This window comes from Nuphar pumila, chromosome 2, assembly GCF_984573655.1.
Source record: "Nuphar pumila chromosome 2, dmNupPumi1.hap1.1, whole genome shotgun sequence".
In the NCBI taxonomy this organism is placed as follows: Eukaryota; Viridiplantae; Streptophyta; class Magnoliopsida; order Nymphaeales; family Nymphaeaceae; genus Nuphar; species Nuphar pumila.
Window position 1 is genome coordinate 102,941,027 of NC_143250.1, and position 13,636 is coordinate 102,954,662.

At 39.8% G+C, this 13,636-nt stretch overlaps 1 protein-coding gene across 1 annotated transcript; it reads left to right on the plus strand.

Annotated features, from left to right (window-relative positions):
• Window positions 1-715: 715 nt before the first annotated feature.
• Window positions 716-12,335, plus strand: LOC149846476 (transmembrane ascorbate ferrireductase 2-like). Its single transcript, XM_089998019.1, has 4 exons — window positions 716-862; window positions 3,521-3,569; window positions 11,312-11,511; window positions 11,655-12,335. Exons 1-4 carry the CDS (start codon window positions 716-718, stop codon window positions 11,958-11,960), a joined length of 702 nt encoding a protein of 233 aa, XP_089854145.1. The 3' UTR covers window positions 11,961-12,335.
• Window positions 12,336-13,636: the final 1,301 nt, after the last annotated feature.

Sequence of the window (13,636 nt, forward strand, 5' to 3'; positions counted from 1 at the left end):
CAGAACCCCATTAAAACCCGAATTCAATTAAGTGTAAATAATGGGTTTTAGACTAGTCAGATCCACATTTGGTTCTTTCCTCTGAATCAAAATCTGAATCCAAATCCGATTAGGTAAGATCTGATTAAGTCTGATTCGGTAATGCCTATACCCTACCCGAATGCAACCCATTGACATCTAAAAGTTAGGGCCCTAAGAAAAGATCTGATTATCTCTTGTACTCTGATCAGGGTCTGCCTAACCCTAGCTTGCTATACCTAAAATAAAAATAAAACACTTAAATATATATATGATAAAAGAAGTTGATGTATAGGAAATATTTTGACGATATCGTAATTTTTATCGGCTTTTACGTTAACAAAATTGCGATATCGTTAAACGTTCGCCGATACTTATATGGCCATGCTTCCGCACTACCCTTCCGACGTGGACAGACGCAGCAGACGTGGCATTTCAGTTTCACTGACTCCGCCTTCAAGTTTTCGACATCTTTCTCGATCCAAAATTTTCAGTTCCATCGAAACGAAGCAATCCCTAACGCTTCAGGGAGCTTGGGCTGGCTCTCTCGGCCGAAGAAAGGAGTTTCAGTTCCCTTCTCGGCTCCGGCGATCGGAAACTTGCAAATGTGGCGGGAAGGATACTCGTCTTTCCTTCGGAGAGAGACCCAAACGGGGAACTGAAGGCGGTAGGCGTCTCTCTCTCTCTTTCTCCGGCCATGGCGGCACCGGCCGTTCGCTTCCCCCTGCTGGTCCTGTTGGTTCGAGCAATGGGAGTTCTGGCGGCAGCGTTGGTTCTCGTTTGGGTTGTGCGTTTCCGCGGAGGAATGTCGCTCGTCTCCCAAGACAAATCCCTAATCTTCAATGTAACTCTCTCTCCCTCTCTCACATTGCTCCTGCTTGTTTCTTTCTGACATGCTTGTCTCAGTGTGTTGGATCTTGAGCTGCTTCTGATTATCGACATTCCGATGTTTCGTACAGTACAAATTGAGCAAATTGGTGTCCAAATCGTGTTTTCTTTTCTCGATCTCGTGCGTGTGTGATGCTTCTAGATGATCTCGGTGTGCTTCGTTCACAGTAGATTCGGTCCGATCATATAGACGCTCCATCTGGTGGTTTGAGCGAATTCGAGGACACGCGCTCTCTATCGTCCTGCTACTGCTTGCTTCTTTCCTATTTTCTTGTCGCGGTGTCTTCGATTTGGAGATGCTTCTGGTTATTGATCTTGTGAGGTTTTGTGATGAAGAATGAGCGAATGGGAGTCTGAATCGTGCTTTCTTTTCTTGTTCGCGCGCGCGCGCGTGGGTGTGGGTTTTCGTTCTCATGAGACTGCTTCTCCGTGCATTATGTATATTTACTACTTGGTAGAATGGACCGATCATACAAACACTCAAATCTGGTGTTCTAAGAGAAATTGAGGCAGCAAGTCTTCTTCTTCTCTTTTTCTTTTTTATGACATTTCATTTAGTTCGGTGGACTCTGACAAACTTGTAAAAGGAGATTTAGCGAGACATTAAGCAGTTGATTACAACTGTTCCAATGGGGAAACAGTGTGATAGGACTTCGAGTGTTAATTCGGAGAATCTCAAATTTTGTTTGGTGAAATCTGCCACAAAGTGCTAGTTCGAAGTTAAAATCTGGTAGGAGATCCTGGAGTCTTGGAAAATCTCAGCAGGGTTCCTTTTTTTTTTCGGATCTTGCACTGGTAAGAAAATAAAAGCAGATGGACTTTTGTGCAATGTATTGATTCTGTGAAATACAGTACTACTGCTGCTGCTACTACCATCACTACCACCAGTTGAAGTGCCTGGTGGTAGTTCGGGCATATATGTATTATACAACATGATAAATCACTTAGCTTTAAAATAGAGTTCAATACATTTTTTGAATCCATAAGGTCTCAAAAGAGAATAAGAGTAAAATAAATAAGACAATAAACATATCAGGCAAAAAGAATTTGAAGTGAGATTTACCTATTCGATAATCTTAACAAAATGATGCTTAGGAAGCATAGTCACTGCTAGGGGTGTGCAACGTGCCGGGCAGCCCAGTGGGTCAAGCTGACCTGGCCCACCATGGGCCGTGTTTGAGTCAAGGTTTTAGGCCCTGGCCCGTTAGCTACAGGGCCGAAACCCAGCCCATTATATATATGGACTGGGCCCGGGTTGGCCCACGGGCTACCGGGCCAATCCGATGGGCCTAAGCTAGCTAATTAATTTCTTAGTAATATAAAAATAAAGAAATTAGCTGGCTGCATAGTAACTTGATAACTATCATCATTTACCTAATTAGTTACATTAATTTTATGGAAACTAAAAACATAATTAGTTTGGGTACATGGCAAGTTGATTATTACTATTTAGTATTTACATAATTAGTCACATTAATTTTGTGAGAAATAGAAAGATAATTGGCTGGGTGCATGTGACTGTTGGTTTATTTAAGAATTAGTGTTGCTGACATTCGAAAATAACCTACAAATAGTTTGGATATGGTGACACCTCTATCATTCTTCTATCAATTTTAAATGAGGTTGATGTTTTCTTTCTGCATTGTCTACCTTTAATCATGTAACAACTGAGTGACAAAACAGAAGGCAAGAAAAATTCAAGAGTGAAATTAGTGATAATCCAAATAAGGCTGAAGAAACAAAGATTGTTGCTTGAGATGGTTTGTATTTGTGAGAGATTAGACACCAGTTGTACAAAGTGGTGATCTTGACTTACAACGCAGGAAGAAGAAAACCAAAAAGTGCAACATGAAACTCACATCTTTCTCCTTTGAAACATTGGTAGAAAATATTCCTGAAGCCATCCCTATTTAGATGAAATATGGCTTTGTGATGGTGATGATTTATATATTGGAGATTGTTTGATATAGCCAAGAGGTAAAAGTTATAACAACGATTAAAGCATATAAAGCAAATGACTGGATAAATGAAGCAATGTGCTAAGTTTTTTATCTTTGGTATTCCATGGTAGCATTCTTGGACATTATTAGTTTCATTCATCAATAATTGGTTCATTTTCATGTCCGGTTAAGTTATATCCTGTTTCATGAATTTAGCTTGAGAGGATCAGTTCTGGGTGAGTTTTGCACAGTTCTCTTTTGATTCATCTGGATAACTTCTGTTGTGAAGTTCTTCTATTTTCTTATGCAGAAATCTCTCTCTCTCTCTCTCTCTCTCTCTCTCTCTCTCTCTCTCTCTCTCTCTCTCTCTCTCTCTCTCTCGTGGGTGGGGTGGGGGTGTGCTAATAAAGTTCCCAATTGTTTAGAGCTTCCAATTTTTCATGCATGATTGACATGATACGCACACATGCATTGTATTTATAATGTTTTCCATGAAGGTTCAAAACACAATTCCTTGCTTAACCTTATAAGTTTATGTTTGTAGGAATGCCAACTAATTTTCCTATGATGATAAGGGGAATGGCTCTCCTTTGCAGTTTGAGTTATTAAAATAGAAGTAGATTATCTTGCAAGTTTTGTATCTTACTTTATTGTTGCTTCTATTTTGAATCTAGGTACATCCTGTACTAATGGTTATTGGCTTCATACTTATTAGTGGTGAAGGTACGGTAGCTTCTTTTTTTGTTTGCTTAGCAGATAACAATTATTGACTGAAATTTGTATGTTATTTATGTTGCCTATTGCAGGAAAGGCTGTAAAATCAAGTCATATTTGTGACTCTAGATAGACTATTTTGTGTTTATATCTAGATTTTATAATCATAGACTGCCAGTTTGCTGCTGGGCATCTCTGAAGATGCTAAATCAAAGCCAAACTTAGCACTGAAGATGATAACATGCTTATATTGCTTCCCTGGACTTAGTTGGGTTGGCATTTTGAAGTGTTTGAAACTGTAATACAAAGAAGATTGAGTGTAGAGAGGAAGGAGCAAGCTAGAAGAGGGCTATTGGAGAGAGTGAAGATAAGAGTTAGGGCTCAATCTCCATTCATTCTTCATTAATAGCATATATTACAAGTATCAATCATCTGAGGACAAAAATAATGCTGGAAAACATAAAAGTATGATATGCTTGTGCATAAAGGGCTGAAAGGACAAAAATGCCCCTAATAAAATTAATAACTTTATTCATCCTCCAACACTCGCTGCAAGTTGGGGAGGGAGATATCAATTAACCCCAACTTGCCTACAATCTCTTGAGGCCTTGCCCTGCTCAGTGCTTAAACCAAGTTGCATAGTTGTTCTAACATGGGTAATTTGAAACAGATTATCTTCATCTCTCTCTTGTGAAATGATAATCAATATCAATGTGTTTTGTCCTCATATAATCTGATGCTATTTGTATATCCACTCTATCATCACAAATGTGATAGGAGTGTTTGTTAGGAAAAACCACGAGCAAGAGACAATCAAAAGGAAACAAAGAACAAGAACGATCAAACAAAACACAAGAACACAGATTTACGTGGAAAAACCTCTCCTCAAATCCGAGAGAGAGTAAAAAACCACGGCCGCCCAGAGAGAAATATTATTACTCTTAAGAGACAGTTACAAGCTCGGGAAAGAAAAGCGAGAATATAAACAAGGCAAGGGCGACAACCCTAACCAAATCGGGTCGGATCCACTGAAAACCGGGTCCCAGACATAAGCCCCAGAAAAAATTTCTTCTGGAGCGGGACCCGCGCCGGGGGGAGCCCCGGACCCCCCTTCCTGCAAGGGCAAAAACAGTGAATCGGGCTCCACAACTCATCAGTGTTCTCTTCTAAACTTAATTAAATAAACACATATTTTAGCCACAAAGCTTCACCCCTATAATCAGGTTTGGCACTCAGTTGAGCTACCACCACTTGTTTCTTGCTTTTCTAAGATACCAGATTTTTACAATGAATGCTCAATACCTTGAGGTAGATCTTCAGTCTTCTAGAGAACCTGCCCAGTTTGCATCTACATGCATCTCAACATCAAATTCTATAATTTGTGTAGAGGATTATCTTTCCTGGATTTTGCTTCAAGTATGTCAATATATCTTATACAACATTCATGTGTGCATTCAATCTCAGTATGTCTTATGCAACATTCACATGTGCATTCAAGTATCTCAATATATGATACACGACAATTCATACGTGAAAGAGTGAGAACATACATAAAACTGACTAATAATGCTCGCAACAAAAGCTATGGCGAGTCTGGTGATAGTAGGATAAATGAGTTTACCTACTAATATTTCTAATATTTGATCTCTCTCAATGTCTTTGAACTTATTGGCTTCACTATGCCCCAACTTATGGTCTTATTCAATCTGGGTTTTCGCATTGTTGCACCCCAGCATTCCAGTTTCTTTCAGTAACTCAAGCACAAATTCCTTTGTGATAAGAGAATTCCTCTATTTGATGTAAGAACTTCAGCCCCCAAAAAGTAGGCCTGAGATCATTACTATCAAAGACCTCATGTTAATAATCCTTCAACTTTGATATCTTCTTTTCATTGTCATTCATAATTACAGTCTAATGACTCTAATCTACATACCCAATTAATATTAATATGTATTTGTTTTGTTCTTTTTTACAAAAAGAGTGTGATCACTAACACATCTCATACCCAAACTCTGTAATTGTTGTACTAAATCTCTTGAACCAAACTTTTGGTGACTGTTTGAGCTCATATTTTCTCGGAAGATCATTTTGACATATTCAAATTAATGTGCATGTGTGTGCATGCAAATGTGGGTGTGTGGGGTAGGGGGCTTCATCCTTAGGTGAAGCTCAACTATAGATGAGTTTAGGGATTGGGAGGTGCTATTGCAAGAGGTGACAGAATGGAGTAACTCAAAAAGGGAGAAACATTCCTAGGTGGTGATGCTTTCCTTGAAGCAAGTCTTTATCAGGGCATGCTATGCATCCCTCTTTGAGCCTATGGTTTATTCATTCTCGAATAAAGTTATTTGAAGCTCAGGGCCAGCTGTTGTTTACTTGTCTGTGTTGAAGAAGAATCAACATTCACCTTTTTTGTTGTGCGATGTCTTGGCCAGTTTAATTGGAGTGTGGATTTGAAGACCATAGCTTCACTAAGACAAAATTACATTGGAATCTTGGGTTAACACAAAGCAAGAATGATTGTTGATTTTAGAAATGGTGGTTCTCTCCTGTGTGGTGGTACAAGTGGTTGGAGGGAAATAAGTTAGTTCTTGAAGGTGAGCTGATCTTGATTCATTATAAAAAAAACCCAATTTAACTTTGTGTACAAGTGGAATGGCCAGTGGCAGACTTGGTTTGGATCAGTACTTCTAGATTAGTACAATTGGGTGAATTGTAGCATCTAAATTTCTCTCTGTAACTTGTCTTTCTATAAAGGTTCCTTGTTCAGCCTTGTTTCCTTCATTTTTTATTTTTTATTTTTTTACCTTAAAAGGAAAAGCATATAGTTGAGTCTTGAGTCTCTTGACTCTTGAGGTTTAGTCTTTTCTTGGATGAACATATTTTAATGTCTAACATAAACCACATCAAATACATTATCATTATCTTGATGTGCATCAGATTTATATACCAATTATGAGTTATAGATTCTCTACAGTTCTTATGAGGGCTCAAGGTAGGGACAGACATTGGCATATTCATCCTTGTATTGTTGTATATAAACCATAGTTGCCAGAAAGGGAATTGAAAATGGGTAGAGGTACGGGAATTGGAATTGAGAAGTGGTCAATCCAAATTTTTGGAGGATTCGGGAAGCGGGAAGCGAATAGGAAACAATAAGGGGATTGTGAATCCCTTTTGGGGGAATTGTGATTTTCATGCATAGGAAGCACAATTACACACTGCTTTCGGTTCCTGCTTCTTGGGAATCGAGATTCCCAACTTATAGTAGTGTTTTTTGGTAACTATGATATAAACTTTGGATGGTGATGGCATCTAAAAGATCTCTCAAAGCTCACATGTTTGTCTTACTTTTGTATATTTTTCTTAGGAAAAAGGTTATGTCTCTTTAAGCGTTGTTTGATCCCTCATGACATGCTGGGTTGTGTCTACGCCTCCGGTCACAATCCAACTGTCCAACTGGAATCCACCATCGGATGGGCGATTTCCACAGCCTCTCGCCCTCAAAGACGCACCTCACGACTGTAAGGAAATCCCTCTCTTCTTGTTTCTCCTCCTCCTCTCTCTCTCTCTCTCTTCTACTTCACACAAGCATAAACGCCATAAGCTTTAGCAGTTTTTCAGCCACCGAAAATCAGAAGCTCTGACAGTGTTGGGAGTTGAGACGCTTTGATCCAAAATCGGAGAAACACCCTTTTCTTCGATTTCTTGTCAGAATTTTTTGTGTTTTTTCACAGTTTCAACCTTCCCAATTGCGGCACAACAGGAGGGGGATTCTCTCTATGGGATCATCATCTACAACGGAGAAAAAGCTGGCCTCGGATGGTAGAATACTGGTATGCACGATGCGATCTCTGTTCCCAACCCACTTTGTTTGATTCACTTGATTTGGTTTGGCGATAAATGAGAAGCCAACAAAAACTCACTGAAAATCGGGCAAGGAGTTTGCTTGTTTCGAAGAACCGAAACCCAGTGCTTGATCAACAGATGTGGAGGAACAAACACCTGCAAAATTTTCACTAATTTTTTCATAAATGAATTTTAAATAAAGGGGATATGTCTACCATGCCCATTTATATGTATTTAAAAGGTGTGTCTCAGGGGTATGTTTGATGGCATGTCACAGATTGGACAGAGAACAAACCAAACACATGTTTTGTTTGTTCTATAACTATACTTCGTCCAATATTTTTTTCAACTATACATGGAAGTTGTGTTTCTTATGTTTGTTGTTTGATTTACGTTGTGCGGACAACTTGGACACACATGGATAATGCGTCGCATAACTTCGTTTTGGATTGTACGACCCGATTCGCCCCACCATAATCCATGTTTTGACATATTTATTATGGATTTTAGACCTGGATATGGATCTCAAATTGGATCCAAATACTAAATCATGGATTGCAAAGAAGAATCGGGAAGTAACGATAAACACAATGAAGAGCCAACAAAAACTCACTAAAAATCGGGCAAGGGGTTTGCTCGTTCTGAAGAATCGAAACCCGGTGATTGATCAATGGATGTGGAGGAACAAACATCTGCAAAATTTTCACTAATTTTTTCGTAAATGAATTTTAAATAAAGGGGATACATTTACCATGCCCATTTATATGTATTCAAAGGGTGTGTCTTAAGGGTATATTTGATGGCTTGTCACAGATTGGACGAAATGAATGAACAAAACAGACATAACACTGTTTTATAACAAGTGTACTTCGTCCAACGTTTGTTTCGGCCGTACACGAAAGTTGTGTTCTTTATGTTTGTTGTTTGATTTATGTTGTGCATACAACTTGGACACACATGGATAATGCATCTAATAACTTCGTTTTGGATTGTACGACCCGATTCGCCCCACCATTATCTATGTTTTGACATGTCTATTATGAATTTTAGCCTCATATATGGATCTCGAATTGGATCCAAATACCAATTCATAGATTGCAAAGAAGAATAATCAGGAAGTAACAATAAACACGATGGAGAACCAACAAAAGCTCACTGAAAATCAGGCAAGGAGCTTGCTCATTCCGAAGAACCGAAACCCAGTGATTGATCAGCAGATGTGGAGGAACAAACACGTGTTTATCATTAATTCTTGATTCTTCTTCTTTGCAATTCATGAATTGGTATTTGGATCCAATTTGAGATCTATGTCCGGGGCTAAAATCCATAATAAACATGTCAAAACATGGATAATGGTGGGGTGAATCGGGTTGTACAATCCAAAACGAAGTTATCCGACCCATTATCCACGTGTGTCCAAGTTGTCCGCACAGTGTAAATCAAACAATGGACATAGGAACACAACTTCCGTGTACGACTGAAACAAACGTTGGACGGAGTATAGTTGTTATAGAACAAACAGAACATATGTTCTGTCTGTTTTGTTCGTTCGTTCCATCCAATCTGTGACAAGTCATCAAACATACCCTTAAGACACACCTTTTGAATACATATAAATGGGCATGGTAGACATCTCCCCTTTATTTAAAATTCATTTATGAAAAAATTATAGCAAAACAGTGAGTGGATGACACATTTGTATATGAGTGAGATTTTGGATCTATTGGTTCATATTTTGAGGTATGGACGTTGATTCATATTAAAAAATTCGGATCATTCATCTATCTGGACTAAGTCTGATTTGGTTTGTGGCAACCTCATAGTTGGTTTGGATTTTCTTGGTTTTGATCTGATTTTATCTTATTATTGAACCATTGGATTTGTCCCTCTTAGCCTGGTATTGGGTTGATAGTTTCTATTAGACTTATTTAATTCTTATTAGGACCATCTGGTTTGACTGGGTTTAACCCATTCAACTTAGAGTTAAGTGGCTTCTATTGGGTTCAACCTATTACGTTTGAATTTACCTGCTTGTCTTAAGCAAGTTAGTCCATGTTTGGATTCTCTATGACAGAAAACTGCAAGAACTTGGTTTTAGCGCAGCTAGTAGGTTGGTCTTGGTTGTATCCTGAAAAGTGTTGCTGTAACCCTTTGCACTCTTTGCCCATACTTGTGGGGGTCATCAACCATCTTAACAATAACAATCTTGTTCTTGATTCCAAAAGAATTGTAAGGTCTCAGATTTTCAAAAGTCCTGAGCCATTGGATCATAATCAATTGTCTAGATCATGTTTGGGTTCTAATCCATGAATTTTAGAAGCCCAAAATAACACCTTATTTAGTTTTGTCACCCCCAAGTGGCAACAAGTCATAGTTGAAGAAACAGTCATTTTGAAAATAAATGGTCTACTTTTGTGTGAACTATGAGAATATAAAGATCTGCCTCAAAGATCGACATGAATGATACCTTGACATAATCACAACCTGAAACAGGGTGCAATGCAACTGTATAGTATATCTTTGTGTGAGATAACCAAATTCCGTATCAAATGCTTGAGAAGCTCTAGCAACATTAGTGAGAACTATGAACTGTTATGCTTTATGGGAACATTAATAGGAAATCTGCTGAGCAGTCAATATAACTACATAGCTAAGGAAGGGTTAGCTCAGCCTGTCCTTCCTCCAATATGAGGAATTTATTATGTATGCCTGCTGACTGTTATCCTTGAAACCTGTGTCACCATTAGAGATGCACAACAAACTGAGCTGGCTCGGGCTTGGCTTGGTTAAGCTCGGCTTGTGTCGTAAAAGAGCCAAGCTTGTACTAGCTTTGAGGCTCGGACTGAGCAAACAAGCCGAGCCTGATCTGCCTACCGAGCTCTATAAAGCTCGGTAGGCCCGATAAGGCTCGGTTTTATGAGCATTTCAGATTCGCCCCGCCCCGACCTGCCTCTTCTCGAGCCCCACCCCTTTCTTGAACCGAGCTCCCTCTCTCCCCCTCCATCTTTCCCTCCCCGCTCCCTCTCGAGCCCCACCCCGTGACCCGTCCCATCTCTTCCCCTTTCTCGCTCTCTCTTCTCCATTCTCGCTCTCTCTCAAGAAGAAGAAGAATCTTTGTGCCTGCTGAGCCCAGATCGAGCCACGGACCGAGCCTGGGCCAGCTCGGTCCGTTTTGCTCAGTGACCCAGGCTCGGCATGTACAAGCTCATCTCGGCTTGGTTCAGGCTCGAGACAAGCCTGTACATCTTTTTTTTGGGCGAGCCGAGCTTGTACATGCCAACCCCGGCCGTGTGCATCCTGATAAACACTGACCAGGACGAGCTCGAGCTGAGCCAAGCTTGGCCCGGGCTCAGCACGAGCCAAGCCTGAACACCAATGGTTTTGGCTCGGAACGAGCTTGAGCCGAGACTGTACACATACTTTTTTGAGCGAGACAAGCTTGTACATGCCAAGCTCGGCTCGTGTGCATTCATAGTCACCATTATGGTTGCAATATGAGAATGAGGCCTTTTTTCCGGGAGTTTCCTATTATACTAGTTATGGGATATGGGACAGCAACAAAAATGGAGTATCCGTGAGACAAACCAGCAGTTTCCTTATTGTGATACTTTCCTTAATTATAGATCATTAAAAATTCTCCATACATTTTCTCCTGTAACACTTCCATTGTTCCCCAATATGGAGAGCGCAATGAACATATTGTATGATCAATATAAACCCCTTGTTTACTTCAGGAAAATCATATTCATGTATTAACTTTTATTTTGCTAAATTGATGAATTGACTGCATGAGAGAAAGTTGTACAAGGACCAGGATGACTTTGTTTTTGAAGCTTTCAACTGATTTTATAATGCTTCTTCTCTTGACTTACAATCTTCTCTGTCATTGGCGATGGCTTCAGCCATGTTGGCATATAAAACTGTTTCAGGGACAAAAAATTTCAAGAAGGCCATTCACCTCATTCTACAAGCCCTTGCCTTCACTTTGAGCTTACTTGGCGTCTGGGCTGCTTTGAAGTTTCACAATAACATGGGTATTGATAACTTTTACAGCCTGCACTCATGGTTAGGTGTAGCTTGTCTCCTCTTATTTGGAGTCCAGGTATACATCTCTCTTTCTCTCTCTTGTGCGTGTGGCACTGGGGTACATACTTCTGGATTGATTTACATGAGAGAGTGCTTATATATGTGTTTATTGACTTTTGTTTTCTTGTTTCTAATACCTAAGTTGACTCTTTAACATAGTGGGCTGTTGGATTCGGAACATTTTGGTATCCTGGGGGTGCAAGGGGTGTCCGATCCAGCTTATTTCCGTGGCATGTTTTCCTAGGTTTATATATCTATGGATTGGCCGTGACAACCGCTGCTACTGGCATCTTGGAGAAACTCACATTTCTGCAGAGCAGTAACACTATAGCGCGGTACTCTGCTGAAGCACTGCTAGTGAACTTGCTAGGTGTTTTGATTGTGACCCTAGGAGGAGTTGTAATTCTAGCTGTCGTTTCGCCTCCAAATAACAAAGTTGATGCATATCGGGTAATATCTGCATAGGCACCTAATTTTTCATGATACTTTATAAAAACTTCAACTTGAAAGAGGAGTGATACAGCCTTGTTTGTTGTTCACTGGAGAGGTGTCTGATATGTCCTATATCCTGTATGATTCTTTCAGATAATTCATACAGCTCTTCAACTTTGCTAGGTTTTAGTTTTGCAGTTTGTAGTTTCTTTTCGAAGCTTAGATGAACAGGATAATGGTGACAGCCAGTGCTTGTCAAATCAATGAAATTGCTGTTGCAAGCACTCGTTTTGCCCCTATCTAAGAGATTTTAGCGTGAATCCTTGTATATGAGAAAGAGGCGACATGAGATATCCTTTATTGTAATATCCTGTATATTTGGATTTGAATTTCTTTTCTCCTTTATTTCATTCTCCTGCCTCCCCGTTTTTTTTTTCATTTTTTTTTCTAACACGTATGTTACAGTATGCACGAAGTATCCAGCAGTCTTTTACATTTTGAGATTATAGGAATTTTTTCAAATTGATTTGAAATAGTAAATTTGATGCACAATAAAAACTCAGTAACCGAAAGCAGTATAAGGTTTGATATGCCTCTTGACTTCAACCATAAGGTCTTGCTAGCTATTTAATATCAAGATGAGATTTCATTTTCTTGACCGGCAAAACCCGAACCTGAATCCGACAATTAGTTATTTGGGTGGTTTTGGGTACACTCCGATGTCCCGGATGCCCCACCTATTGACTGCTCTAGGTGTTACTGCTCGTCACAAACAAGTGAATAGGTGATTTGGCCAGAATGATGCCGCTTAGGCCCAAGCCCACCCAATTCTATCCATTTAGCCACACCCCTGACGCCTCCAAGCTTGCAAGATCTTTAATCCATTCATGGTCACTCACCAAATGCCTTCCAGACCTCATATCTACTTTGCTATCTCCATGTTTATCCAAAAAATAGATCTCATCATCATGCATTAGAATTAGAAGTTAAGGTTTTGAATTGTCAAATATTTGCCACTAAATATAAAATTGTTAAAATCATGATAGAAGCTATGGATAAAATCACGATATATTAAAAATAGGCAAGATTTTGGATTGCTACCTTCAATTGTTGCACAATAAAATCACAAGAAATTAATCTGTTCGATGTGTACCATATTTGCAACTTATCTAATTCCTTAAAGCTCAGACCGCTTAGCAATCAAGCGAAACTCAAGTTTTGAGCCCATCTTACCGCATAATTGTGAGGGCCATTGCTTGGTGCAACGATAAAGTGCTCAGGCTGAGGCTGCTGGTGAAAGATCACGTGTTCGAATCCTGGTGCAGCCACTTCTTGCAAAAGGTATAAGGCTAACATGAACAATTCATAAGAAGGCTCCTAACACCAATCACCGGCGTTGATTTGAGGGGTGGCCCACATTCAGATGCTATGTGGGCCACACAATGCTGCTGTGAGATTGGTCGTTATGATACTACTCATGACACTGCTGATTATTGATTCCTGTCAATGTGGGGATGAGTCTTCCCTCGTATGATAAATTGATAATAAGAGAAACTGCATGCTGGACCCCAAAAGCTTGCCAACATGGTCTCAAGCTTGTGGATAGGAAGATATCCCCCCACCCCAAGTTCCAACTCCATGTGGGCACCCCCTTCTGCAAGGCGAAGCAGGAGGTTCTTTGGGGGTCGAGGGGGTGCCCACGGCATTTT

Excerpts from the sequence above, each read along its gene's own strand:
- LOC149846476 (XM_089998019.1), top strand. The coding sequence starts at position 716 with ATGGCGGCACCGGCCGTTCGCTTCCCCCTGCTGGTCCTGTTGGTTCGA. Across the intron at positions 863-3,520 it reads ACAAATCCCTAATCTTCAAT|GTACATCCTGTACTAATGGT; the intron begins GTAACTCTCTCT and ends TTTTGAATCTAG. Across the intron at positions 11,512-11,654 it reads TCCTCTTATTTGGAGTCCAG|TGGGCTGTTGGATTCGGAAC; the intron begins GTATACATCTCT and ends TCTTTAACATAG.